Below are 27,306 nucleotides of genomic sequence, written 5' to 3' on the forward strand. Positions count from 1 at the left end.
AGCAGAACAACTGCTGAATTGTCGTCTAGTCAACACTTAACGTTGATTTGTTGGTTCTAAAAGTAAGAGCCAATCATGTTCGATTGCTACCAAGCGATTTGTTCTGCTGAACGCGCCCATTGCCAGTACTGAAATACAGTGTACGTAACGTGAACTATAAATTGCAGTACTGGCGATGAACATGGTTAAAATAGAGAGAAATACATCTATAGTGTAACAATATATATATATTTTTAAATTACTTGAGGTATATCCAGCAAACTTACATAGTGCATACGTATGAGGATGTGGATTAGTCCATTTTCTTATGCATGTGCTTATGCATTATTTAAGTAGTCTGTATATACCCTTAAGGGGCTATCACACACAAAATGACATAACTGCATATGCATAGCATAAGACCGTCTCGACCAATGAACATCTAGCATAAAGACGCCATATTGATTTACATAGCATGCTCATTGATCGAAACGGTCTTATACTATGCATATGCAGTTATGTCATTTTGTGTGTGATGGCCTTTATAGTTACATATCTTCAATAACATTTTATCGATGGTACAACTGAAACTGCGCGCGAACTAAAGGAACAGAACATTGGCAATAGAATCTGTCGTGTGGGTCGTGTGTCAAATTGAAGGTAGACTACTGAAAAGTGAAAGTAGTTAACCTTTGCCTTTCATTTTTTGTTCTACTTTATTTGCTCCAAGCTAATTGTATTAAAGCGAGCATATCCACCATGCAGAACGTCACGGTTCTCTTCGCGCTCTTCGTAAGTCTGTTTAACCATTTATTTTGAAAAATCTATATAAAATAATTGACAGAAAATAACAGTTATAAATAAACGTATAAGTAAAACATTTGCTGTTAATAAGAAAGAGGTCACATAATTTTATACGAGAAAAATTAATCTGTAATTTTTCTATTTATTCATAATAATATATATTTGTACGAGATTTGCCATACATTACTTTATATATAGATTTGATATTGAATACCAAAATAGTTGGAAACTTTTTAATCCATCGACCAATGGCATGGCACTATTTTACATCACGCGCATCTAGGAATTTTCCTACTTTTTCTTCATTTTTATCAGCAACTTGTTGCATAAGTAACTAACATGTTCTCTTTTACATTCGCGCCACGTTATTCGTTTGACGTGGTTGATTTCAATTTTCGTTCTTCCTCAAAGGTGTATTGCTTTCTTTTATTTCGACACGGAGATACAGAGAAATTGGGTACGTATTTTTCATAACTCTTCGAACGATTCTACTTTATTTGCGCCAACATATGTTATATTATTAGTGTTTAACACTCTATGAGGGTGTAATTATTACAGTTATTACCTACGAAGCAGAGTTGAAGTGGCTAACTTCGCGAAAATTAATTTTGCCGCCATAACGATATGTTGTAGATTACATAAGTTTTTTATCATTATCACATACAGTTGGTTTATATTTTGGTATTAATATGTATATTATATATAAACTTATTAATTGTGACAATAATGCGACGAAGATTGACGCTCTAGTGACTAACCTATTCGTGTAAATAAAGGGTAATAGTTTCCTATTCTATTTGACTGTTTTGTTATCTCGAATACGCTATCGTACATTCGAACTTTGAACTATTCTACGCCATTAAGATGTATCCGATTGAATTGTAATTCTATCGTTAATTAACTTTGTTTATATATTTGTTTAGATGCTCGCGAGAATCTGTTTCCCTGCGACAGCAAATAAGATCGCTTTTTTTAATACAGTAAGAAATATCAGAAGTATTAGTGGAATGTCAAAGTTTGATCTCCCCGATCGCCTGAAGGGCAGTGAAAAATCTGTCTGGTGAGTAGATACGTTACTTTAACATATAAGTAGAAATATGTGGAAACTTATTATTATTGGTTATGTTTACTTGATTAGGGTGGAGTATATTCAGCTTGCTTTGCAGTACAAACCGCTGAACTTGGGTCAGGGATTTCCAGACTATTATGCACCAGAGAATGTAACTAACGCTTTGGCTGCTATTGCCAAGAGTGACAATCCACTTTTGCAACAGTATACCAGAGGATTTGTAAGTATCTATTTGTTAATTTCACTTTCACTTATGCAGTCTGTTATGAAATATGAGCATGATATTGCAATAATTCTTATCTACAGTCAGCAATAAAACTATCTTATCTATAAGTCACATGAGGATTTATACTTTATTTATATAAGTATTAAAATGTTGCAGGGTCATCCAAGATTAGTTAATGCAATTGCAAAATTGTACTCCAAGCTGATTAATCGTGACTTGAATCCAAACAAGGAAGTGTTGGTCACTGCTGGTGCTTACGAAGCATTATATGCCACGCTACAAGGTCATACAAATCCTGGAGATGAGTGGATCATCATCGAACCTTTCTTTGACTGTTACGTACCCATGGTACAGAGCGCCAGAGGAATTCCTAGATACATAGCATTAAAACCAGTAAGGATGTATTTCAATATGATAAATAATGAATGCAAGGGAAATCTTTGCACGAAATGTATAATTTAATAGTACTTTTATTTCTTTTGCAGAAGTCTACATCGGGTACAGTCACTTCTGGTGATTGGGTATTTGATAGGAAAGAACTAGAAAACCTTTTCAATGAGAAAACTAAAGGTATCATTATCAACACACCACACAATCCGACAGGGAAAGTGTTAACACTAGATGAACTGCAGTTTATTGCTAATCTCGCGAAAAAATGGAACACTTTAGTGATATCCGACGAGGTTTACGAACATATAGTTTATGAGCCGTATAAGCACATAAGAATTGGTAAGAGAATTGGCGATGCATAACAAAATTAGCTTCGCTATATATAAATTTTCGAAAGCACAACAAAATTAATTTTTTCCATTATTAGCAACATTACCTGATATGTATGAACGCACGATTACAATTGGATCTGCGGGCAAAACGTTCAGCGTTACAGGCTGGAAAATAGGATGGGCTTATGGGCCGGAGAATTTGCTATTTAATCTGCAAGTGGTGCATCAAAACAGTGTATATACCTGCAGTACACCGATTCAGGTAATTTAGTTCAAAAGTTTTATATCATGTAAATTACAAAATATTTTTTAAATCTCTGTTTTATTTAAAAAATAAATTAAATAATTTATTGTATTTTAATTGCAGGAAGCAGTGGCTATTGGATTCGAATTGGAAATGGAACGTTTTGACCAACCAGAGTGCTATTTCCGCAGTCTGGCACAGGAGCTATTACCGAAACGAGATTTCATGGCAAAATTCCTCCGAGAAGTTGGTATGGTGCCGACGATACCCGAAGGTGGATATTTTATGCTCGCCAACTGGTCTGCGTTGGAGAACAAAGTGAGACTGCAAGAAGAGATAGACGAGAACAAAGACTACCGATTTACCAAGTGGATGACGAAGAACGTCGGTCTTCAAGGTATTCCCCCCTCAGCATTTTACGGTCCTGAACACAAACATCTGGTAGAGGATTACGTGCGGTACTGCTTCATAAAGGTAAGTGCTCTCATACAGGTTAGTAAGTCGTAATTTTAATTAAGATGACAAACGACTTTAGCGTTTGTTAAACATCGATTGCGTTTCAACAGAAAGACGAAAATTTGAAGGCTGCTGCCGATATCTTGAAGAAATGGGCGGTCCAATAATTGAAATTATGTATATATATAAATTTTCTGATGATATGTGCTTTATGTTCCGCATTGATTTGACAAATGGCTTTTTATATATCATACTTTTACGAGAATTTTATTTGACGTAATTAGGAAAGTGTCGTGGCAATTTTTACGTGTCATTTTTCTGTAAATACTTTTACAAGTGCTTTTTTTATTATGCATTTTCGTGATTTCCGATTCGTGGTGATACTCTCGATTTGTGATACTCTCGATTAGTGATACTCTCGATTATTATTCGATCGATATTGGACAACATTGTTAGAATTATAGCGGAATTTTATTGAAGTTGTTTTTTGTGTCAGCTCCAGATGTTTTATCGTATCCACGAAGTAAAGATGTTGCTAAAAAAAGTATGGCGTCTTTGATTTAGTTCCTCGGATCCTCGATCTGAATCCAACTTTGTCTCCTCGACGACTTTGTCTTCAAATCAATCAATGGCATCCTTAAATCCTAGTTTCTCAAATCCTTAGATCTCCGGTTGAATGTATCCTCGAATTCTGCGATTATATTAATATCGCTGTCCAACAATTCCATTTTATTTAATTATTTATAATTGTGCACAATGATCGTATTTTTAGAATTATTAGAATTTATAGTACATGTGTTACCAATACTCGATTTGTTCAATGACAGATAGCAAATTCGTAATTGATTAACAGAGATAATTGAAATATGTACATATTTATGCTTGAGTATTAAATTTGTGCATATTTCATATAAAATGTTCCTGACCAATCGTATTACTGTTAATAGCAGATTCCTGAAGTTTCTCATATATGGTAAGGATATAAAAATCAATATGCAACGTGCAATATGAAAGCGTGAATTTTTGACAATTTTTGATCTGTCAACTTTAAACACTATTGTAAATGGTATAAATTTAGATATTTGGGTATAAAGATTTTTGTCTGTAAATGACTTCAAGAATCTACTATTAACTGGTTTGGGACATCTTGTATAAAACCAAAATGCACAGCTTTTTAATATCTTATGTTTTTCGTTTGATAGTAAATTTTTTCATCATTGCTACACATTCGGGTCGTATGGTGTGCAAGGGCAAATTAACTTGGCTTTTCATCAGCTATAATGAAAGAAAAATTATTGAAAATTAATGAAATCTTGTCTTATTTTAACTTAAGAACAACGATATTTATTAGCGAGAGCTTTGATAGCTGCTTTTCTCTCTTACTAAACGTTCTTCTAAATTCCGAGGCTCGGCCTGTCCGCTTTGCAAGTCTATCATTTTTCTCAGTCGATTCAATGCCGCATTATGTCGTAATTGCCGTTCGAATTCAATCGCAAGTCCTTCGGTTGCGAGTACTGTGTATCTTTGTCCGATTCCAGCATTTAATCTCGGTATAAAACCTAAGCAAAGAAAATTCGTTCTACATGCGATTTATAATAATACTATTTTTCAAGGAAAATTTATTCTGTGTAAGACTTATGATAATTTTATATTTATTAAAATAGTTTATGTTAATATACAAAACCGTTAAATATACCTTCGTATCCCGGCAACATAGGGTGAGCGAAAATTGAGCCGGTTCTCTTGAAACGTGCGTTGACTATATCTATGTCTTTCTTTTTCGGTCTCCATAACTGCATATTTGTTCAACAAATAAACAATAAAAAATTTAGTTAAAATATCTTATTAATAATTGAAATAATTTATTGAAAAATAATTTATTGAATATTTTTTAAAACTTTGTAAAATTATTGAAGTTTCTTATCTTTTTATCTCAAAAGATTTCTGAAGACTTTGTACACTTAATAGATTTACAATCTTACTATCTTAGAAAATATTTGAAAATTTTTTAAATTAATTAATTTTATTATGTTATCTTATTTATCTCGCTTATCACACAGTGTAGCGTTAAAAATCGTTACCTTGCAATCATCGCTCGAACGATTTGAGAGGATAAGCGTATCCGTGTGGTTCACCGTAGGATCGAGCAGTAATTTATGCGTGGCTTTTCCGTATGTTTCACCGCATCTAAATCGATACTGCGGGCAATAACCAGTGTATCTAAAGAAATAGCCAGGTGATAAAAAGTTTTCAAAAATTTTCTATGATAATAAGAAAATAAAAACCAATAATTGTTAAGCTATCAAAAATTAAAAAAAAAATTTACGAAGCAGTACTTATTCGGTATTTTTTAAAATTCTTAATGCAATAAATGATCAGAAAGGTTATTTATTATTTTTAAACATCAGGCCTATATAAATGACAGGAGTGATTATATTATTTCGTAAGGAGTTTAAGTTTCTACCCTGGGATAAAATGAGGGTCTGCTGTAGTTAATAGTTCCATTCCTGTAGTCATCCTACAAAATTAGTTTTTTTTTAAACTTGTCAATTTTGGAACAACTTTTTAAGATTTTTTTGGTTTATTCATTTAATTGGCATGTTGCTAAACAGTTGAAATTCTGGTGTTCCCCGATGATTTCACTCGGTTTTACGATTTTAGCAGCGGTTTCCGATGAATAAATAAAGAATGCGGGTTGAGAGATAATCCACCAGCAATAGGTGAGCGTAGAGATAGCGAGGAGAGAGGAGAAAAAAAAGAGAAAAGAGAGAGAGGGAGAGAGAGAGAGAGAGAGAGAGAGAGTAAAGAGGATAGTGACTTGCGGTAGAGGAGGGAGGATACGCGTTGCGTGCTCAAACGGAAGGAGGTGCACGATTATAGCTCCGCTTTCCAGTTTTCACGGGACCACCGTGACGATAGTACGTTGCGATAGGATTTTCCGGAAAAGTGCTTCTTTTAATGAAAAGGCTTAGAATCGTGACTTATATAATTAAAAATAAAAATATAATAAAATCAAAGTAAAAATATGAATATAGAAAATTGAAATTGAAAGAAAATGTGAAAAGTTTGTCTATGATTGCATAGAAATCTAAAAGTTGAAATAAAAAAAAAATGTATTCTTAAATAATAAATCTTGGAAGCAATAGTGGAAGTGATTTACAATGTAAAGATAACAGAATGTTTTAATTATCGAAAAAAGATTGAAATTGATGACACAATGGAAGATAATTTTAAAGTGAATATTTGTAGAATACAGTGACGCTAGTTTCTTTTTTTATAATATTTAAAACATTACTGCAGTAAAAGAAGTGAGAAATTTGTCGACTTTGTGATTCAACAAGTTAATAAATTATTTAAAAGCGAGAACTATGCGATTCCGTCGAGAGATGCGTTCTATCTTTTACGTCGAATCCAATTACTGCGAATCCGTAAAGTTGGCCAAAGACCAGGTAAATGACTTGTTTATGCTTTAACGACACTTATGAGATTCTCTGACTGCAACTAATTGTACTTGTTGACGTTCACATTGGTAACGGTGCTAATAACTAATTAGTTATTTCTTATTTTTAATTAATTACTTGATTAATTATTGAGAAAGCTCTTTGTGTGAAATTGTATAATTTACCGATTTATATGACGAAAATTAATAGAACAGAGAATAACAGAGGGTGGGAAGGACAAAGAACGACGTGATTAACGGAAAAATGGAAATTCCGCACACGCTGACGTGCGAAAGCGGTAATAATAACGTGTAAAAGGAAAAGTGAAACTTATGCCGGTGCAGTAACACTTAACGCCTGGTTTACGTTTATGAAGTTCTTCGGGTATTTCGATAGCGAGACGGAAGAGCGCAAAAATCATTAAAAAATTATCTGTACTGTGATTATTTAATCCTAATTTTGTATTTCACTGAATTTGCAATTTTACGCAACATGAAATACAAAATTACTTACATAATAAAAAGTGAAATAATAGCTTATGATTTCTCAATGTACAATATTATATAATATTATTTTCATACAAAGGAAATATCACGAAGGTAAATATTCTCTTTACTGACTCATTAGGGATTAATCACGTTCTCTTAAGGGTCACGATCCGACCAGGTGTACGAAATGCCAGGTGAACGAAATGCAAACAACGAAGAAATAATTTTCTCCTCTTTGCTTGACGTTTTATGTTTCGCGTCCCCACAACCGGAAACGAAGTTATCACGCGTTACTTATTACGGACTCCCGGTGTGGGTGGACGATATGTAATAATAGCAAAAATATACATGGTACATATTTCTGCATACGAATAATAATTTATTTAATTGTCCATTTAATCTTCAAAAAATCTAAAAAATTTAAATTAAAGTAAAGTGAATATTACATTTCTAAAATTGATACGCTTGCGATATTGCAATATCTTAATATCTTATTTTTATTTATTAATGTATTAATTAAAATTGAAAAAATTTTGAACTTTAATTAACAGCATGGTATTGCATAAATGTATTGCGTAAAAGCATTAGCTTTTCTTGTTTTGCGACGTAGACGTGAACATTTCGTTGCATCGCTCGCAATAAATTAGCGGTTCTTGAATATCGATGCGCAGCGATGCGCAGCGATCGTTAGTCTCGGTAGAATCAGGTGGTTAATTTATTCTTCTGTCTCTCCTAATTAATGCTCAGTCGTGAGTTAGTAAAATATCAAGATCTAGGGCTCGATTGATTTTTAAGCTCACGAGTTTCTTATCTCGTCTGTCATCTTTTTGACATTTTATTTTGCGTTGTTTGTGACGGAACTTTCATTTACTGTTAATTTAGTGGAGTTTAACAGAATCTGATGTGAAATTAAATGTTAAACTCGTTTATTTTAATATTTTTAATTTTTTATATATCTGTTCTTTATTAGTATTTTCTATTAAATGAGATTAAAATTCTATAAAATTAGCTTAAAATGTGTGTTTGAATCGTTCTTTATTATTGGCAGAAAAACGCGGAACGGAAATCGCGAACGGAAACAGTCGTATCAACACAATGCGCGCACTAAAGTTTGTCGACACGCGAACACTTCCTTGAATATCAATCGTATTCCTCGAGTCTTTATAGATAAAGCGACTTGGTTCTCAGGGCACGCGTCTCTCGAATAAGAAGAAAGACATTAAATTGATGCCTGCCATTGTCACTATTTTCTGCACACTCTTGATTCAATACTGTCATAAATTTTTCACAAAGTAAGTTTTCGTTTAAAAAATTTTGTTACTAGATTATGCCTGAAAATTAATTTGAGGAGATTAAGTATTTAAAAATGTGCTTAAAACTTTTTTATAAAAATTGAATTTATCGTCTGTTTATTTAACAAACGAAATAATTTTAAGAGATGAAAGATTAGACAGGACATTCCTGAAGGAATTCCAAGTGAGATTTGGAAAGGCTTCTATGTGACGCAGCACGTGCGTTATGAGTCAGCTTCTCGATGCACGCGTTGCGTGTTCCGCATGTTGTAAAAAAGAAAAAAAAAACCACGCAACGTCCCATCTAATTTCGTCACTGCAATTCCGTTTCTTGAATATTAATGGCGGTAATTTCGATTGCATCCGAGTATCGACATTTTGTTTTGAATATTTTAGATTTAAGTGCCATTGTCAAGCCGTAAACAATAAAAAGCCACGTGCGATGCAAATCACGCTAATCACGCGGATGCATCAAATGCGTATATGCGCATGAAGCGAACAAAAGCCGATATGTGTTGGGTGCAACGCGTTGAGGATGACGGCGAATAGCACGGGCGTGCATAATTTACGCGCGACAACGAACACCACATAGTTTACAGATCGATTAATCGATCCTCTCATCACTTATAGCATACTTTAAATTCATTCTGTATATTTTTCGGTTGAATTAAAATATTGCGTTATTATTGAGACAACTTCGATAAATTAATGATGAACTTGGTAAGAAAAGCGATAAAACGCTCAAGAATAAAAAAATAGATTGTATAAAAAAAAACAAATATGGATGTATATTTGTATTTTAATTCTATTATATTTTTATAATATGTTTGAAGATTTTTAAAAATGCCTTTTATTTACAAATTCTTTGATTGAAATCGATTTCTCCGTAGCTGAAATTAAATTTAACGAAATTTTTATTCGTGAAATTTTAATATTCAAATTAATCTTCCTGACAAATTTTAAAAGAATGAAACAGCGTGGATATCAATCTGCATCTGAGATAGAATTCCTTCTTACGACTTTCTCATATTCGGCTCTAACGTGACCGCATTCCGTAAAGAATCTCTTCACCTATCAGACGCAATCCTCGATGTACCTGAAGCGCGAAAATAAAGATTTCGCAGACATGACGTAATCTAATTTTCTCAGACTGCCAAGATTTTAATTTTTAGAAGAAGCAGATTTTTCGGTTTTTGGAATATTATATAAAAAAATAATAATTTTAAACTTTTTTTTGGGTTACTTATTTAAGAAAGATAACAAATTAAAAATATTTTATATTGAAATTTATTTCTCTAAATTTCTATTTTTTACTTTTCAATTTCAGATATTGTTTTATAATAATGTTTTGCGACAAATATCTTATTTAATATAAGTTATTGATATTTATAACAATATCAATATTACACGGAAAATTTTTATTTTTATTATCATGCATCTTAAAACTCTGAGTCAAAAACTAGAAGCCTTATAAAGTTCATCCGTCTTTTTTGAAGTTAAATTCCTGAATCGGAACAATATAATAACAGAAGATTCTAAGAATAATGATGATTAAGGGCCTTAGAGATATATCGGAGAGGAATCACGTCAGGAAATAGTTAACGGTACCAAAGGCCCTTGCACTCCTCGCCTCGACACGTCATAAGGAATAAACGATATTAACGTTTACGCCATACAGGACGCGTGCGGGATTCCTCTCGTTTGCTTCCTTTGGTATTCGTGAGTCACGCGCGCGTTTACAGATCTTTTCTGGCAGACTTTATGACGCGGGAAGCACCGTAATCCATAAACCCTTGTGATCCGTTGGAATCGGGAAACATTGTTAAAACTACGGGAAATCGCATTGTGAGAGAACAGTTTGCACCTCAGTAAATATAGGCTTGAGTTTTTGTATGATTCAGTTTCATAGGAGAAAAAGTAAATTTTTTTTAAAGATTGAAGCAATTTTTAATTTTAGTAATAAATCTTTCAAGATATATTAAACATTTTTTATTCATATTAGTTTGATGAGTGTCATCTGCACTTCAAGCCATGAATCTTTTTTTAATACTATATAATTGTAATAAAATATCGATTTCGAATTGATCAAAGAATCCGTAAATAATAAATTTTCTTCAAGAATTTCATAATTAAAATATAAATACGCATACATCCGCTCTATTCTTACTTCTTTGTTATATTATCTATTTTTCATTATTGTCACAAGAATCTCAGTAACTTCTTTTATGATTCAAAGAATGCTCAAAGAAGGTGAAGAAAATGGATTAGGCTACCGAGCTGTCAAAGTAAACCCACGAAGAGCAGGGACAAGAAAAGGTCAGATAGGGTTGCTCGATAGAGAGGAAGAGAAAGAATACGCGGAAGAAGGGGGAAAAGGCCGTAGGAGGGGGATACATACGCGACAGCCACCAGCTTAGTATGGTTCTACTCTTCGTCAGGTGTGTCTCGTGGATAACTATACAGATTCATCTGCGTCCCCCCGTCGAAAGTGATCAAAAGTCTTTTCGAGTTTTTCGCAACGTGTGAAAAAAAATCGTTGATTTTCATCGGGTTGAAACGCTCCGAGTTATCGCGCGGTGCTGGCGTTTTCGGTTGGAAATGTAATTGGTATTGGCACGTAATCGTACGTAATCGTGATCGCATGATCGTATCGACAATACTTTCGAGCGTGACAGGTTTCCATCGGCGACATTCACATGACGGACGGCATGTCGATTTGAAGGTGAGTCAACGATGTATACCGTGAGAGCGAACTTTCAATTCTCTTCAGATTACATGTATGCCGGTTACTTTGACTTGAAATATAATATATTGTACATATATTTTTACAAAGAATTATAATACAATTATTCATTATTATTGGGAATATTAAGAAGTATCCCACCGCAATATTCGTACGGCCGAAGTAAGTAGATCGTCTTGAAACCGGTTGACAGGTGGTTGGCACGCGAAAAGGTGTGACTCGAGTCACATATGAAATCAAGTTTCCGTTTGTCGTGATCAGGACAAATTTTGCATTCGTAATAATAAATTTTATATAATTGGGATTTTTGTCAGAAATTAGCTATTAATATTACATTTATATAAATTATCCACATAAATAATACTTAAAGTTCAAATTATTTACTTACTTTCCAGAGACGCGATAAATTTTAATTTTTTCTTGAAACAATTTTTTGAAGAAAATATTTCTTGCGCGGAAAATATAAGAATTCTTTTTTTCTTCATTCCCGACGCAGGAGCATGACTAATCTCGAGGTTCAAGGAGTCAATGGTACACGGTCGAAACCGGTCGACGACAGGTAGTCGAGACGTGTTCGAGACGCTCCTAAAAGCGACTTTTCGAGAGAGCTCTTTAATTTTAACTCGTTGCTTTTTCCGGGACTCATAAAGATGCACCGAACGCACATTAACAGCTCTATAATAATGCGCGACAATTAATTCCGAGCGTCTTAAGCATCGTCTCGATGGTTTCGCTTTTGTTTTAAATGTCCAGTATCTCGAACTGACTAATTGCACTCGTTTAACTTCAATTCCGCGCTTAATTCCAAGCAGACGTAAGAAGCGAATTTTATCCTTTTATGGCAATAAAAATGTACCTTTCGCTTTCGTCGCAACTTTGTGAAGTAATAATTGTGCGAATGTTCATTATTAATTGTTTACATACGTCAATTGTTTTTTTTCTTTTTCTTTTGCGAATGACGCGCTTTATCAACAACCCCCACGTTTTAAGACTCTATGTAAGTCTTTCCACGTACATGAGCGACCTTAACATTTAATTAAAAATAGCTGGCAGACTGAAGGGCCGACATAAAGGCGACGTTAAATAAGGTCGCGCGGCATTTAAGACCCACGGGATGGCTATCACACGGGTCGATAACCGCGTTCTCGTAATATAATGAGGAGGTAATAGCTGTCGCGTAACTAATGAAGCCGCGTTAAGTTGATCGCGTCTTTCTTTCCTCTTCTTCCGTCTCTCCTCTCGTCCATCGCGCTCGTTCCTAATTGATTCTCTGACATTCATGTGTACTGTAATTGCACGATTCGTTACGCAATCCCCGTGTACGTTCCTCCGTGTACGTATGTATGTTTATGTACGCACAAATCGATGAATCGAATTCATCGCTATCGCATCCGGCATCCGGCCAATTTACTCGTTGCCACGAGCGTCCATTTACGAGAATCACTGAGAGATTAATGGATATATTAGTATAACGTGATATTTATTCAAAGAAAAAAGAGCGTCTATAGAAAAAGGGAATTGTAAAAGAGAGTAGTTCAATTTTTTTAATTTAGAGCAAGATTCTTTTTTATTAATACATTCAATTATATTATTAAAAAATCTTATGCTAAATTAAAAAATTATTTCCCTTTTTAATAATTTCGAAAATGCAGCTTTCTCTCTTCTGCAAATACTTTTTTGAACGTATAAAGAAAAGAAATTAAACGTTTTGAAAAAAATATTTAATCTCTTTTTTTATATAATAAATTAAGAATTTCACATAGAAATTTTTCTACTACATTTTCAACTCCCATTGTTCAACTTTCTATTCTCAATATGTGAGTCTTTGATTCATTTATGAATAAACCTAAATCAATTCTCGTGCCATCGAGACTTTTTCATCTGTCACAATAGGAAGCGGAGCAGAGGCACGCTCACGGCAACCGTTATCTATTGTTATGCGACGTGACGAAGAGCACGGGCGTGCGCGCGGTTAGTCTCGTTAAGAACAATTAAAAGCAGCCCGAAGCTTAATTGGCGCGACTGCCAAAGACGCATTCATCTAATCGACGTTTATTGAAGAAATGTTCGTGCGTGTGCAAGTGCCCTTTAACGAGCAAACGTTTTATTCTCATGGGAGACGTGGCGTGAAAATGTTGGAAAGGACTTAAGGGCAAAATGATATTCCAAGTCTTATACATAATAAGAAATAGGAAGCTTTTAAATTTGATACGGGATTTTTTATATCTCTAATAATAAGATAAAATTATGTAACGACAGATTCAAAAAAAGCACTTAATTAAAAACACTTAATTTTTCTCGATTATTTTTTCATAGTTTGCCGACAATTAAAATAATAGAGTATTTCAAATGTGATCTGAAGCGAATCGTTCACATGAATTATGAACTTGCCCTTCACTCGTGCCCTGAACCTTTCATTTATCGCGCGTACTTTTCTCAAAGCATGACGATTTTGTCTTTTTCTTTTTTTCTTTTTTGCTAAACCTGACATATTCTCCCAGGCTTTTGTAGGCTTTCACTTAGCTCCCCATACCGGGAGTCTTTAAGCTTGCGGAGGAACCACTTCGTCAGTGAAAAAGAACAATGATACTCTCCGCGACGTCGTTTCCGTAGTTCTCCGTATTTTTGAAAAATCCCACGATGCGTGTTTCACGAGGCCGTTAACGCACTTTTACCGTTCCTTTACCTCGCGCCGGGTTTTCGGTAATGAGGACGTGTTATGCAAATCACCGGAGAGATATTGTAGCTGTGCGCGCAAAACGGTACGCGCATACGTACGTGTCGTCTTTCACTCCTGGCTCGACATAGAAAAAAAACGAGTTCTATCGTCGCGCGTATAATTCCTTAGCTAATTTGCCATTTTCTTTGTAGCTCACGGAATACATTAAATAGCTTCGCGCTACTTTATTAGCTTATCCGTTAGTTTTGTCGCACACGAACATTTCCGTCGAAAATCAAGCGTGTAAACGCTCAAATATATATTGGCACAAATAAATTGGCGCGAACATATGGCGCATTGCAACATATTTACAACACATTTGAATACGCAAATGGTGCATAAAATAGATAAAGGTTTACAAGGAAGCGCAGAGTTTAAAATATCGCTCTGTTATCACCCATATACGGAGTACAGTCACGGTATCAATATTTATCGGTTCCGTACATGTATACGGGTTAACAGCGAAAGGGTAATAAAGAGCTGTCTTTCTCTCTCCTTCTCTCTGTCTCTTTGGGAAAAATTTGCAACAACCATCGAGCGTGATAAACAAGCGACTAAATGGAGAGTTCTATCTTTACCTCGAAATCGCGATCAGAACTCTAAATCTTCATTCTCAGCTGCTCGGCTACGACTTCTTCCGCGGATAATTTCCCAAGTATTTATAGTATTCCCATTCGTTCATTTCACGGCTGGTTAATAACCGGATGAAGTGGCCGGTAACGATGGTACCGATTAACCAGTCACGTTTCACGTGGAACGTGCCCCCATCACTTTCAGAAGAAGACTCCCGATAAATCAAGATTTCTCTTGGATCCGCGCGAGCACGCTACGAGAATAACTTATTTCACCCGTAATGTTCCGGCCACATGATTTCTCGATACGTTCGTATTCTATAAATCGATTTTAAAAGAAAATTATACACAGAAAGATTAATATTTTTTTGTATTTGTCTATATTACTGAATTCTCAAGTATAGAAATATTCTCATACATTTCTGAGCGATCTATTGACTATTTAATTGCGATTGCATCCATCAGTAAGTGCATTGTAAGCCGGATCCAGAGCCTGTCAAAAATTCCTAAGCATCGCCGTGGCTCATGTTAACCGGTCACGACTCTCAATCTCGCTTCGGTGGTGAGGCTTCGAGGTGCATCATATAGTATACCGACCCCTAGATCGCTCCAGTTCTCTTCTGTCAGATAATGTGGCCTGCCTCGTAGATCAGTGCCCTTCGTACAATGCGAATATCTAGGTAATATATCAAGGGTATATCTCTCTTTCCGAGTCTCTTAACGCAGCGGCATCTCCCATTTCTTTCTCCTCTTCGCGTGAAAGTATTTCATGTTTATGTTCCGTATGTGCATCTTGTTCCTTATCTTTATGATAGAACAGATATGCTTGGAAATGCTATAAGATGCTTTTAAGATACATGGAGTAAATGTTAAATGTTAAAACAATTTCTAAACGTCTATGTAGGTGGATATTTATTTTTAAAATAGATATTTGACATTTCAGATACTTTCTTAAGAGAATTTAGACTTTTAAATATTATTAATAGCCTTGAAAATAATAAATAAAGAATAAAATGGTATTAAAATTGGTCCATTTAAAAATTCGTAAAGGAATCCTCAAATATTTATTACATTATGCAAAATCAGCTCATTTGAAAATTCAAATCTCTCTCTTGATAAATCAGGTAATTCCATGCGAATTTTGATCGGAATTCCGCTTTCCGCGCGGACCGTATCTCTCTCGGTTGCTGCTTAGAAAACGAGCATGAGCGTCTTGCGCTCATAAATAAGGCATAACCAAGCGCGAGTGCAGCGAGCGTGGGCGAGAGGATTCTTTGTGCGCAAAGTATGCGCTCGTACGCGCGATTTGTTGTTTGTTACTCGAGCGAGAGGGTGGAAAAAGGCAAGCGAGGGAGTCGCGAGGAATTACCTGTCCAGTGTATTCTCGTTTCGAGATGCGTGGGCGTGCGTAGGTATCAGCCCTGAAGAGGTATCATCAGGGAAGCACGAAGTTAAAGAATGATACAGATAAGCGTCTTTTGATAGTCGTTGCAATTTATATTAACTTTACTATTTATTGCTTAATATAATTTATCTGTCACATCGCTGCTTATCAGCTACTTATCAGTAGAATTATCAGCTTTTCAACTTTATTCTTTAAATTGTTTTATATATGTATATATATATATATTTATTATATAATTTTTATTTGATTTCTATTAATTTATAGTTTTATATTATTTAACAAATTTTATTTATTTAGATTTACTTTTAATTTGTTTATTTAAATATTATTAATGATGTCACGGTGAGAAATCGACTGATACTTCTCAAGTCCGCGGTCGAAACGTCTGCGTATCAAGGCGTACATACGTACATATGCAAAATAAACAAGTAATGCAATTTACAAATATCATTGCAACTTAATCTCCGCGATAATAATGCATTATCTCAGGAATTGCAAATTGTAGCCCCAAAGTGATATCGATATTGGAACACTTTTTCATAGCTACACGTTTCTTTCAGTTTTATTTATAATTTGCAAATGAGCTTTGTTGTTCGTTTTCAGCAGTGTAAGCTCTACGCAGTATTGCATTTATAATAAGTATTGCAAGTACACCTCTGAACGCAGGAAATCCCTTTTACACTTCGATTTTATTCGCGTAATATTGCATTCACGCAATTGTTTAACGCTATTTTCAACTTACACGCACACATGCGAAGGACGGGTCGTCCGTGGGGAGTTACAATTGCTGGTACATTGTTACATGCGTAGCAGGGTAGCATGCGCGCAGCAGGTTTTTTGCAAAATGCACCACGCGCGCGCAGCAAAGCTCGAAAACTCCTACATCCCTGATGACATTAATTTATCGTTGCGCGCTATTTGCGCTATTTGCTTTAACGCAACAACGGCTGGCGGTAATGAGTTTATAATGGCAACGAAATCGCTCGCGCGCGACAAGTATCGAGTTCAGGGTTGTTTCAGGATCTTACAGTCGTGCAATTTTTTTCACCACGTCGCGCCACACGAAGTGCCTCTTGCAAAAGACGAGAGATTTCGTTCCGCGCTCGTCTCTCGAGGCACGTTTATTATATCATTCTGCAAGCAAGAAAATGCAAGTTATTTGCCAAAGCGTGAAGAGTTGAGATGAGTTATTAATGCAAAGTCAGCGTATCAAATTATTATATCACTAACAATTTGAAAAAAATGTTGTGTATCTATAAAACTTCCAGACATTTGACAGAAGTCTTTATTTAAATAAAGATATACATATGTATCTTTATTTATGTATTTGCAAATATCGAAATTTGCATACATATTTTACATGTTAATTATCAACATCTGAATAACAAATTAATCTTCAGGTTAACGATGGATATTTTCATATTTCATAATTGTTAATTTATATTTTTTATTTTATTGTTTTATAAAGTGTAGAAATATTATTTATGCTCATCTAAGCAGAAATAACCTTGTTAAAAATTCAATTTTACCAGGCTATGTGCCTTAATTTAAATATATCAATATTATGCACGTGGTAGTTAATGTGTTCAATATTTTATTATGCAAATATGTTTGAATTTAGAATTCTAACATTCCATGAACATTTTAATATTAAATCTTACTTAACGGCCGTTACACACTATATTATTCATATCGCTAACAGCGATATCGCGTTTTGATATGGAGAATCTTGACTCATCCAAAAAGTAGTTGAAATAATTCGTAATTAAAAAGACAAAAAAAAATTAGAGAATCAAAGGGATAAAAAAAATGTGTGCTGCCGTTTAAGAAGAAGCTGCTCGATCAACGATACCCACACCTCCCGTTGTGCAATGCGAGAAATCGCCGTGGGCGACACGCGAATGTGCGGTGCGCATCCGCGCGTGTCCGACATGCACGCGTGTGCGCGCCCGCGGCACACGTGGACGCGGACAGACGGACGGACGGTGCTCGCGACTCCTCGGACATTCGCTATACGATGAGACGCGGCCGCGACCGCGTGTGCTGTTTCTGTCAGTTATGCTCGCCTGATAGAACCGCGATCAAGACGTTTGCGCAAATCGCGTAACGTGGACGCGCATACGCGCTCCACGCACGCCGCCGCCACCGTCGCGACGTCACGTCGCACCGCGTCATGTCGCCTTCTTATTCTCGCGCAGGCTGATAACGATAATAAGCGCAGCCGTACTGAGCCGCCACTTATGAAAGCAAACATGTATCTTTTGTCAAATTGACATTGCGCTAGAGTCGCCAGGTTTCTCGGTTCTCCAAGAAGAGTAGTATGCAAGTAGAAGACACAAAATTTCGATTATAATTCAAATATAACTGTTAAGAATTATACAGAAGATAATCACAAAGCATTATATCGAAGCCATCTTAACGTAGGACCGCGAAATAGCAAAATTGTAGCAAGTATTACGATAGCATTAAAATCTCAATATGTAGCTTTGATAACGATAATAAATCGTTTGTTTCATTACATTCGTTTTAAAGAATAATATAAATATATACGATTTTATGAATAAATATGTAAAAATGAGCGATTTGCGATCAGTACACTTTTCAGGTATACATTTACGGTCTGATAAATTCGCGACACGTTTATACGACGAGTGACGGAGAGAAACCGTGGAACCGATCGCGGTGGTTTTTTCGCGACGATTAATTTCGGATTTGATAGCTCAAAACAGGATCTGAAAACGTGCGGTAGAATAAAGAAAAATCAAACAATTTGTATCGCGTGAGACGCGCGAACGTTTCAGCCAACTCCTGGAATTCCGAAACTTGCTGAACCAGATTCATGCTGGATGCTGCTGAAATATCTGGACCGCGAAGTTTTCTAGGGAGATGTGTTCTGATTCTTACGTCTTGTCACGGACTTTTGAATAAGAAATCATTGATAGTGTTAACGATTATTGTAATAATTTATATATGCCGTTTATGCAAAACGCATCTTCTCGCACGAGTAACTCCGTTACTCATCGTAGAAAAGGAAATCATTGTAACGGGATCGAAATTTGCTTCGATGATCGGCACGAATGTTATTTCTCGGTTGCCGCGGTTTGCTTTATGGGAGTCAACGACCTAAATAGTATCGGAATATCAACGAAAATTAAACTATTTGGTAGCTAAATAATTTAGATGATGCAATTTTAATGATGCTCTAAAAACAAATATTTATTTACATATTTATTTATTTAAAAGAAGAAATATTGAAATAAATAAATATTGAAATAGTTGTTTATGGGAGTCAACGATCCAAATAGGAACGGAATTTAAATATATCGATATTATGCACGTAGAAGTTAACGCTTTAAATATTTCTTTATGCAAATGCTTGAATCCAGAATTCCAACATTCCATCAATATTTTAATGCTGAATCTTCTACAAGCTTTAGCGAACGTTACTTCGCTAGGAAATTATTTATTTTTTATTAATTATTACTTTAATTTTAATTTTATTTTAATTTCACCAGTGATTCTAAGAAGTAGGATAATTTAACTGGACGAGTAAAAGATTTCTGCTCTTCATTAAACTTACAAGCATCTTGTAGCGGCTGTATAATTTTCTCCGAGAATGCTATCTATACTATTGATAAGCATAATCGAGAGAGAGTTTTCCGTGTGTGACTTTTCGCAATGTTGGTTAGTGTACTAATCATTCGCGTGTACCTACACGTTCCGTTACCTCCTCATTTTATTCTTATCAAGATTTATGTGCGCGAACGCGCGGCACCGAAACGCACATCTCCGCGCGTTCTCATTAATCTTTTCGCTCGGCGAACAAGATTATAAGCATGTAATTATGCGTGCAAACAGCTAACGAAACCAAAAGTGAACCAAACTGGAAAGTGCGGTCAATAATTGCTCACAATTAGCGGAGATATTGGGATTTCTTAAAAGTTCAAAGTTTCTAATTAATTAATGAGGCTAATTTTCTTTTCTTTTGATTTGATTTAATTAATGAAGTTTAATTATTCTTTGGCGGCAGATAAAATCGATTTTCAAACGTTTGGCAATGCCGACTAATTGGTACTAGGCCGTGTTTATGTGTTCGCAATTAAGAGCATAATTAGATGACGGTGTGTCGATAGTGAATCTGTTTCGTGAGTCGGCCATGATTTGATAAGCGCGGTATCTCGATTTAATTGTTGCAAGAAGGAGAGCACTCGTTAAGGAAAACGACTCTGCTTTTCTCAAGTCCGCTTTAGATGATTTAGAATTTGCAACAGAATTCGAGATAGAAATCTATTTAGAATCTTATGTGATAAAATAAATAAAATTTTACGTCAAATTCCATCGCGAATTATGGATCGTCTAAAGAGGTTTTAGTCCAAGAGCGAGAAATAACGTACGTGATACACAGTGCGAGACCGTGGAATGTGCATTTTCTTGCTATCGTGTCGCTGATGTTTTCGACAAAAAAAGAAAAAATTAAAGTTAATAACTGTAGACGGCAACTGTAGATGCGCTGCGCGTTCCTTCTCCTATGGTGCATCGAGTGAGATCATCCTCCTTTCGTCCTGTCTTGCGCTCTTTTCGCGAAGAGCTGTAAAATTAGCCGTGAACAACGTGTAAGATGACTATCGACATCGGAATTTCACCGGCGGATAAAAACGACGAGCACAGTCGTTGCGGTCGTTGTCGTCGTTGTTGCGCTGAGAGAAATCGTGCATCAGGTGTATTTCACTGCATTTGTCGCGTGCAGTTGAACAATATTGCTATTACGCGATGTTACGGTAATATATTCTGAATACTAATGTCTCTAACATCTTTGTTTTTTTTACAAAACTATGTTGTAAAGGAAAATACTGTGCGTAATGAAGCAAAATATCTTATCGGTCGAAAACATAATCTGAAAAATGTAGGTCAAGTGAATCTTTTTGTTATCGAATAACTTGTATATGTTGTACATCATTATACAACGATAAAAAATTTATTCAGCACATCAGATAAGATATTTGTGAACCAGGAAAACATCATTGCTTGCGCATATCTCTTTTTAATTCTACTAGACTTTTCAAGCGTAGCCGGGATTTAAAGAAATCGTTTCTTCATCTTCTTGCCGGTCACTTTGCTCACTTCTTGCGGCGATGCACGAGATGCAGTAGCGAGTCGTATGCAAATCGAGGCCGCGCGCGCACATCAGCAGGCGCATGACGCGAGACAGCAAAGGACGCCACGTACCGTGCATTCTGTTCTCCGGATACATGCGTGTCATTACGTCTGCACCAGACGTGTCGCGCGCGGCCACGACTTCGCCCGTGTGATCTCTTGGTGCAACGGCTGCGCGACACGCGCGCATGTCTGATTCCGAACGATGGATTAGATTTTTCACCAATCTGTCGAGCAATGATGCCGCAAATATGATGCTTTTTAGCCCGTATACATCGAGAGAAAAATCCGAGTTACTTGTTATTTGCGCTTATATGATCATTGACGCATTACAAATTTTTGGATGGACCAATTAGGATTTAATTAAGAATCCCAATCTCATAAATAGGTTATTATAGTATAACATTTGCATCTTAAAATATAAAAAAATATGCATAATTTGGAGTGTTGGTCGTGAAAAAGGTTAAAGTAAGTTTTTTTACTCCGCGCTATTCTTTCTAACAGATTTGCAAAGGCATAGTGTTGCATGACGATATAGTTAAAATCATTGATCGTGATCGGAAAAAGATTACTTAATTATCTGGCTCGTCTGATTGGCGTAATTGCGGAAAATTGCAACGTACCTCGGTCGTAAAGCGGCATTGAAAAAAATACACAAAACAGAGAGAAAGAAAATTAATCGTGCGTGTAGAAAGCGATACAAAGCCAAGTGTAATAAAGTGGAAAAGCGCATAAAAGCGAATTTAACACGGTTCGAGGCTTGATGATCGCGCCGTGTGGACGCGTCGGGCGAACGAGTTTTTTGTCTAGGCGCATCAGAAGCTGCGGAAAAACAAAAGCAAAAGTGAAAGTGAATCGGCAACAAGAATAAACACTGTAAAGCGAATGGAATAAGTTTTTGTTCAAACCTGTATTAATGCGGGGGTAAACTACCACCTGATGTAGCTTGTAAAAAATCGCAAAAACGAATTCACGAGACTTCACAATCCTGTTTGAAAACCGCAATTATCCACAATACTCAATAATCTGTGAATAATGACATAATTATAAAGCACTCCGCGCGCGCGTAGCATCTTGTAATATACAAGGTGTTCTACTGTGTAACAGGATCAAATTTTAATGACAGATTTCTCGCGAGGAAGATGAGACTGCGGTTAACTTTTTCTACGACTCGGAAATTTCATTGGATCAAGCCGATTATCCGATTCGCTTCTTTTTTTTCGCTACGGACTATTCACGTATCGAGCGGGAAGCGTGCAAATTTGTCTTAATGGACCTCGCGATGCGTTCGCGAACTCGACTGTCTCGAATCAGCTGGATATCAATTAAGTAATTTGTCTGGGCTTCTCTCGCGAGTATCCTGCGTCTCGATGATCGATGAGACCTGGTCATCGCTCAAGGTCGCGAGAGAGTTCAAGGCCGACTATTTACTCGCGTGAGGAAAAGAAACGAGCGAACAAATGTGAGCAGACTCGCGACGTGTGCGTGCTAGGTGAGAATTATAAGATTTCACAATCAGTCGAACGCAACAAATCCAAGGAACAAATTTTAACAGTCTCGATTAGAAAGATCGATGTCATTCGATCTACACCGAGAATGTAAAACGTTTTAAAAGGTTGACAAGGCGAAACAAAGATGTGAAATATATGCGCCACGAGAAAATTATTCTTAATTATTTAATCATATGAAAAAAGAGATTTTCGATAATTATAATTGAAGAAAATAATTTGGTGTTTCTATATTTAATATTAATTATAAGAACAGTTGTTTATTTTATTATTAAAAAATGTTGATTAGGAAATTATGATTAATTGTTATATAATATTAAGGAAAGATCGACGCTTCTAAATTGGTTGCAGAATTGATCGATAAAATTAAGGTCTATTGTCATCGGACCCTTTATATATTTCGCATGACACATAGAGAGATTTATTCATGTCAAGTTCTCGTTTGAGCCATATTGTGCATTTTCAGCAGATCACGTATAGACGTTCATTGCCCTTTACAGTCTACGTCTTGATGAATCCCGTATCTCTCTCTCTCTCTCTGCCACCTCTTCAACGTCTTGGTCTTTCCGTCAGCGTTTTTGAATTGCAAAAAGATGCGGGATCGATTACCGGTACGCACGATCATCATCCACCCCCGCGAATGCGCGAATTTTTGCGTGACGCCGAGCGCAACAATCGCAGCCAAGCTATCATACACGTTCGATCTAATGGACAGCCAGAGGCTGAATCGCGCGCGTAGTCTCTTCCTGAGATTCTTCTCTTTCTCCTCTTATCCCAAGTTGCAGCTCTTTCCTCTCGTATAATATCTGTCCATTGTCTCGCTGTCTGTAAGTAGACATTGCGGTACTTCGCGTGGAGAAAGAAGCGCGAGTTATCGTAACTCGCGGGTTTAACTCTTTCAAGAGTTGCGGGATAATGCGTTCTCCAAAGAATGGCCTCTTGCCGGCACTACACATTCCAGTTTTGCATTTACGATTATTCTTCGCATAAGAGATCCAGAAGGATATATTTTAATAATGAATATTACTACTTTTTGTTAGCGAATTAGATTTAAATTCTCAGACTGTAGTGAAAAAATAGGTGTCTTGTGATATCATAATTTTTATTATATTAATTAAAATGAAATATAGAAACACGAAAGTCTTTTTTTTAATTATAATGATTGAAGGCGGAAAGTTTAATCATAACCATTTTAATAATACATTATTACGATCTTGCGTGATTAAAATGTCAATTAGATTCGTCGTTATTTTCTCTTCAGTCACATGGCTCGCATTTCGCTGGAGTGAAACGCGTTTCTAGAGCTTGAAAAAGAAGTTGCGCGTTATATACGAACGGCACGAGGAAGCTGCCTTCTGCCATGAATGATAGTAATGCACGCATGCATGATCGTAATAACATTTGCAACACCAGCGCGAGCCAGTTACGTGGCTCGAGACTTGTAAAGGAAAGGAAAGGATCATCGAAGGAGAAGAGGACGAGATAATGGAACAATGACTAAGGCATCGTTTAACTTCCGTCGTGGATTGGAGCCATATTTCTTAGCTGTCGTTATTGACATAATTGCATCCGTCGATACGTGACGAGTCTATTCGTAGTTGTTGGTCGAGTCGTAAGTGAAATCGATTAGTTCCTTTAATGGATCGGTACACTTAAGCACGCACATGTTTAAGCCGCTGTATATGTGGTGTATAAGTGCATAGGAAATATTAAGCTAACAGTATAAGAAGACTATTTTGATATAGCAGAAAAAAAAATTTGACGTGATCGTTTCTAATCGATCGATGAATATAACATCGACGGATGAGAGGAGAGTGTTGGCAACAATTAGAGCGGAATGCGGGCGATAGAGCATGCGATAAGAGACCAGTCAGTTTTCTCTGTCCGACCGATATGGAGCGAAAGTCCTGTAATTTTATCGTCTGACTGACTAGCGAACACTATCGAATTGTCAACTCGCTGTAAATATGAACGAGTTTTTTGTTTGCAAGATTTATAAGGTCCGCTGAATTCTGCTTTTGCTCGATATTAAACGCTGACAGCTAGACGAAAATAACTTTGTCAGATCGCTAGAAAAGCCCTCATTCTGTGTACGTCGAAGCTTTGAAATGGCTTCTCTTCAGCCACTTTTGATAACGTCTTTCGCCGAAGAAATTATCGCAGAAGAACGGACTTCAAAGCGACAGTCACTTTGTAAAAAATGCACGCGAACATTCTTCCTCGGAGATACAACTGAACCGTATGATGAAGCGCGCCCGAAATGCGTTCCACTTTCGTCGATGCAGTAGCTGTCGGTTTCAAAAAGGTAGAGGAATTCCACACTGATAAGATAATGGCGACACGATCATTATTTGGTGGCGACAACTTTATCGCGCTTTTTTCAGCACATTGCACATTACCGTTGCATTCTATTGCGATTTTCGGAATTGTTTTTCCGTGAGCAATACGAAAAACTGTTCATCGGATTCGGCGAGAGGAATAATTTTCTCCGCGGAGGAATCTGTCATATGTACGGTGTCCCAGAAATGTCTCGAGCATTTAAAATCCCGAGTAAAGTATTTTATTGAATCAAATATAATTTCAAGCTTTTAATATTATTTTTTTTGCAGATATAAAAGTACAACAGCTTTTTCGACGAACGCGTGCACTTGATGCCTTTTTTATCTTGTTATCAAAAAGTTACATAGACGTGCAATAAATCATAACGCAAAATGTCATCGCTTTCGAATTTTATTTAGTTTACACGTTCGCTTGAGGGAAGTAGATGTCACGTTCATGTTTAACAACGAGCCATGTTTAACACACCGATCTCTTATCTCGACCAAGTATCGATCCCTTTGCGTTTTTCATGTTCTTTGCAACTGGCTGCCATATGTCATTCTGTGCGATACACACACGGCATTGTTTTACGTGGCAGTGAAGGTTCGAACGAGCAGTCAGTGGTTCTCATCTGTTATTATTCCGCATTGATTAGAAGTTTGATAATGTTTGCTATTCTAAATAAAGAGAGGCATTAAATTTATTTTCTTCAAAAACAATTTATGTAAGATATATTTGATGAGGCGAGAAATGGAGAAATTGAGACGTTGACATGTTCTGGCTGTATGTAAAACGATCTGTACATCTTCATTGCACACCTGCCTTATGCGTAACAGATGTGCGTCAAACGCATATGTACCCGTATCTCGAGCTGCTGCAACGTAGTTCTTTATTTAACTCAACAAATTTATTGTTTTATTTAATTCAGAATATTTATTTAGATAATCAAAATTTTCCTCGTCATGCAAAGTTAATCAAATTTTGTTTAGACTAATGATATCTACATAATATTAAAGATAACATATTGACACAAAGAATTTGAATAATTAGGAATTTTTAGGAAATTTAAATAGTTTTGAATAATGAGGAAAATTGTTTGAGTATTTATTAATATTAATCGTGTATCTTGAGCTATAAGCGTTAATATCTCGATGACATCGGTACTAGATTCCTACTTGTAGATCAGGAATATTTATGCCTCTGTCATACTCTGTCATAAATCTTGTTTACGATCCGCTGCAAAAACTAATGAAGATAATAAGTAATTAAATATCGTTCACAAGTTTCATCGGGTTGCGGCATTCCAGCTGCGAAATTGGCATTTGATTATTCGCTAAAAAAACCTGGTATGATCAATTTATTTCATTGCATTTATCAATGGTATTTTTCTTATTATTCGAAACGTCGTTGAAACGATGAGATAAGCTTTGTAACTGTCAGTAAATCTCTTTTAAAGTTTTAGCAAAATTTAATTTAATTTCAGTTTTTAGTCAAATTAAATTCGTGACATTTTTGAAGAGTGTTAAATGTTCTAAAAATTTACAAAAGTGAACAACTGAGTATAAATTTTTATTTTTACACGAAATTACATGTGTTTTTATGCAAATTGTTTTACAAGATCTACTGCGAAAGAATCGCGCATACGAAACACGATAAGAATAAGCCATGAGACACTGTGATAAGGAGTGATGTAATCATCCGACAGGACGTTCATATTCACGTAAAACCGGAATTTTGCGGTCACTCGGCCAGCTGGCAGATAACAAGTATTTATTAACGACGGTAATAACACAATATCCGTTTTTTCCGGGATTCTTCTTGCGTTTATCGCAGAATAATACACATTTGCGCGTTGCATCGCTACGTAATGCTTAGCCTCTGTTTTTTTCCACGAATCAATCAAGTTTTGAGGAGAAAATCGTGGCGTCTCAAAATCACTTATAATTGTCCGTGATATTATTCGATATATAGAATTTATTATTTATTATAAAATTTAATAAATATTATGTATTTTTTAAATTGAAGAGTAAATCTAAGTAACGGCTGAGACATTTCTATTATATCTGTTTTGGTTTCAATTTCAATCTGTCATTATTTTGTTCCTATTTTTGTATTTTTGAATACTTTTATATGAACGAGTATCCATTTCTTTTTATTTTATTTTTG

The 27,306-nt window shown here is 35.8% G+C and overlaps 3 protein-coding genes across 6 annotated transcripts in view; 2 read left to right on the plus strand and 1 right to left on the minus strand.

Annotated features, from left to right (window-relative positions):
• The first annotated feature begins 605 nt into the window (after window positions 1-605).
• On the plus strand, window positions 606-3,979 carry Kyat (Kynurenine aminotransferase). 3 transcript variants are annotated; one of them, XM_012368383.2, is made up of 8 exons: window positions 606-771; window positions 1,707-1,843; window positions 1,922-2,072; window positions 2,235-2,471; window positions 2,564-2,807; window positions 2,896-3,062; window positions 3,168-3,518; window positions 3,611-3,979. In XM_012368383.2, the coding sequence occupies exons 1-8, from the start codon at window positions 739-741 to the stop codon at window positions 3,665-3,667; spliced, it is 1,377 nt and encodes a 458-aa protein (XP_012223806.1). In that variant the 5' UTR covers window positions 606-738; the 3' UTR covers window positions 3,668-3,979. The 3 variants fall into 3 exon arrangements, with proteins under 3 accessions (XP_012223806.1, XP_012223807.1, XP_012223808.1); XM_012368384.2 differs by lacking the exon at window positions 606-771 and adding an exon at window positions 1,081-1,240; XM_012368385.2 differs by lacking the exon at window positions 606-771 and adding an exon at window positions 1,407-1,560.
• LOC105673075 (CIMIP2 protein CG18335) lies at window positions 3,922-6,296 on the minus strand. The gene is made up of 5 exons (XM_012368418.2): window positions 5,965-6,296; window positions 5,582-5,720; window positions 5,197-5,293; window positions 4,884-5,059; window positions 3,922-4,775 (listed from the first exon to the last, which is right to left on the minus strand). The coding sequence occupies exons 1-5, from the start codon at window positions 6,015-6,017 to the stop codon at window positions 4,683-4,685; spliced, it is 558 nt and encodes a 185-aa protein (XP_012223841.2). The 5' UTR covers window positions 6,018-6,296; the 3' UTR covers window positions 3,922-4,682.
• Window positions 6,297-6,871: 575 nt separating this feature from the next.
• Window positions 6,872-27,306, plus strand: part of LOC105673228 (probable WRKY transcription factor protein 1) — a 31,234-nt gene continuing 10,799 nt past the window's right edge. Inside the window, exon 1 of one of the 2 annotated variants that reach the window (XM_012368715.2) lies at window positions 6,872-6,949. In XM_012368715.2, coding sequence (XP_012224138.2) covers window positions 6,887-6,949 — 63 coding nt within the window. In that variant the 5' untranslated portion in view covers window positions 6,872-6,886. Of the gene's footprint in view, window positions 6,950-10,786; window positions 11,443-27,306 lie in introns of those variants that run through there. The other variant, XM_012368717.2, reaches the window with a different exon arrangement.

The sequence above is a fragment of the Linepithema humile genome, chromosome 6 (assembly GCF_040581485.1).
Source record: "Linepithema humile isolate Giens D197 chromosome 6, Lhum_UNIL_v1.0, whole genome shotgun sequence".
In the NCBI taxonomy this organism is placed as follows: Eukaryota; Metazoa; Arthropoda; class Insecta; order Hymenoptera; family Formicidae; genus Linepithema; species Linepithema humile.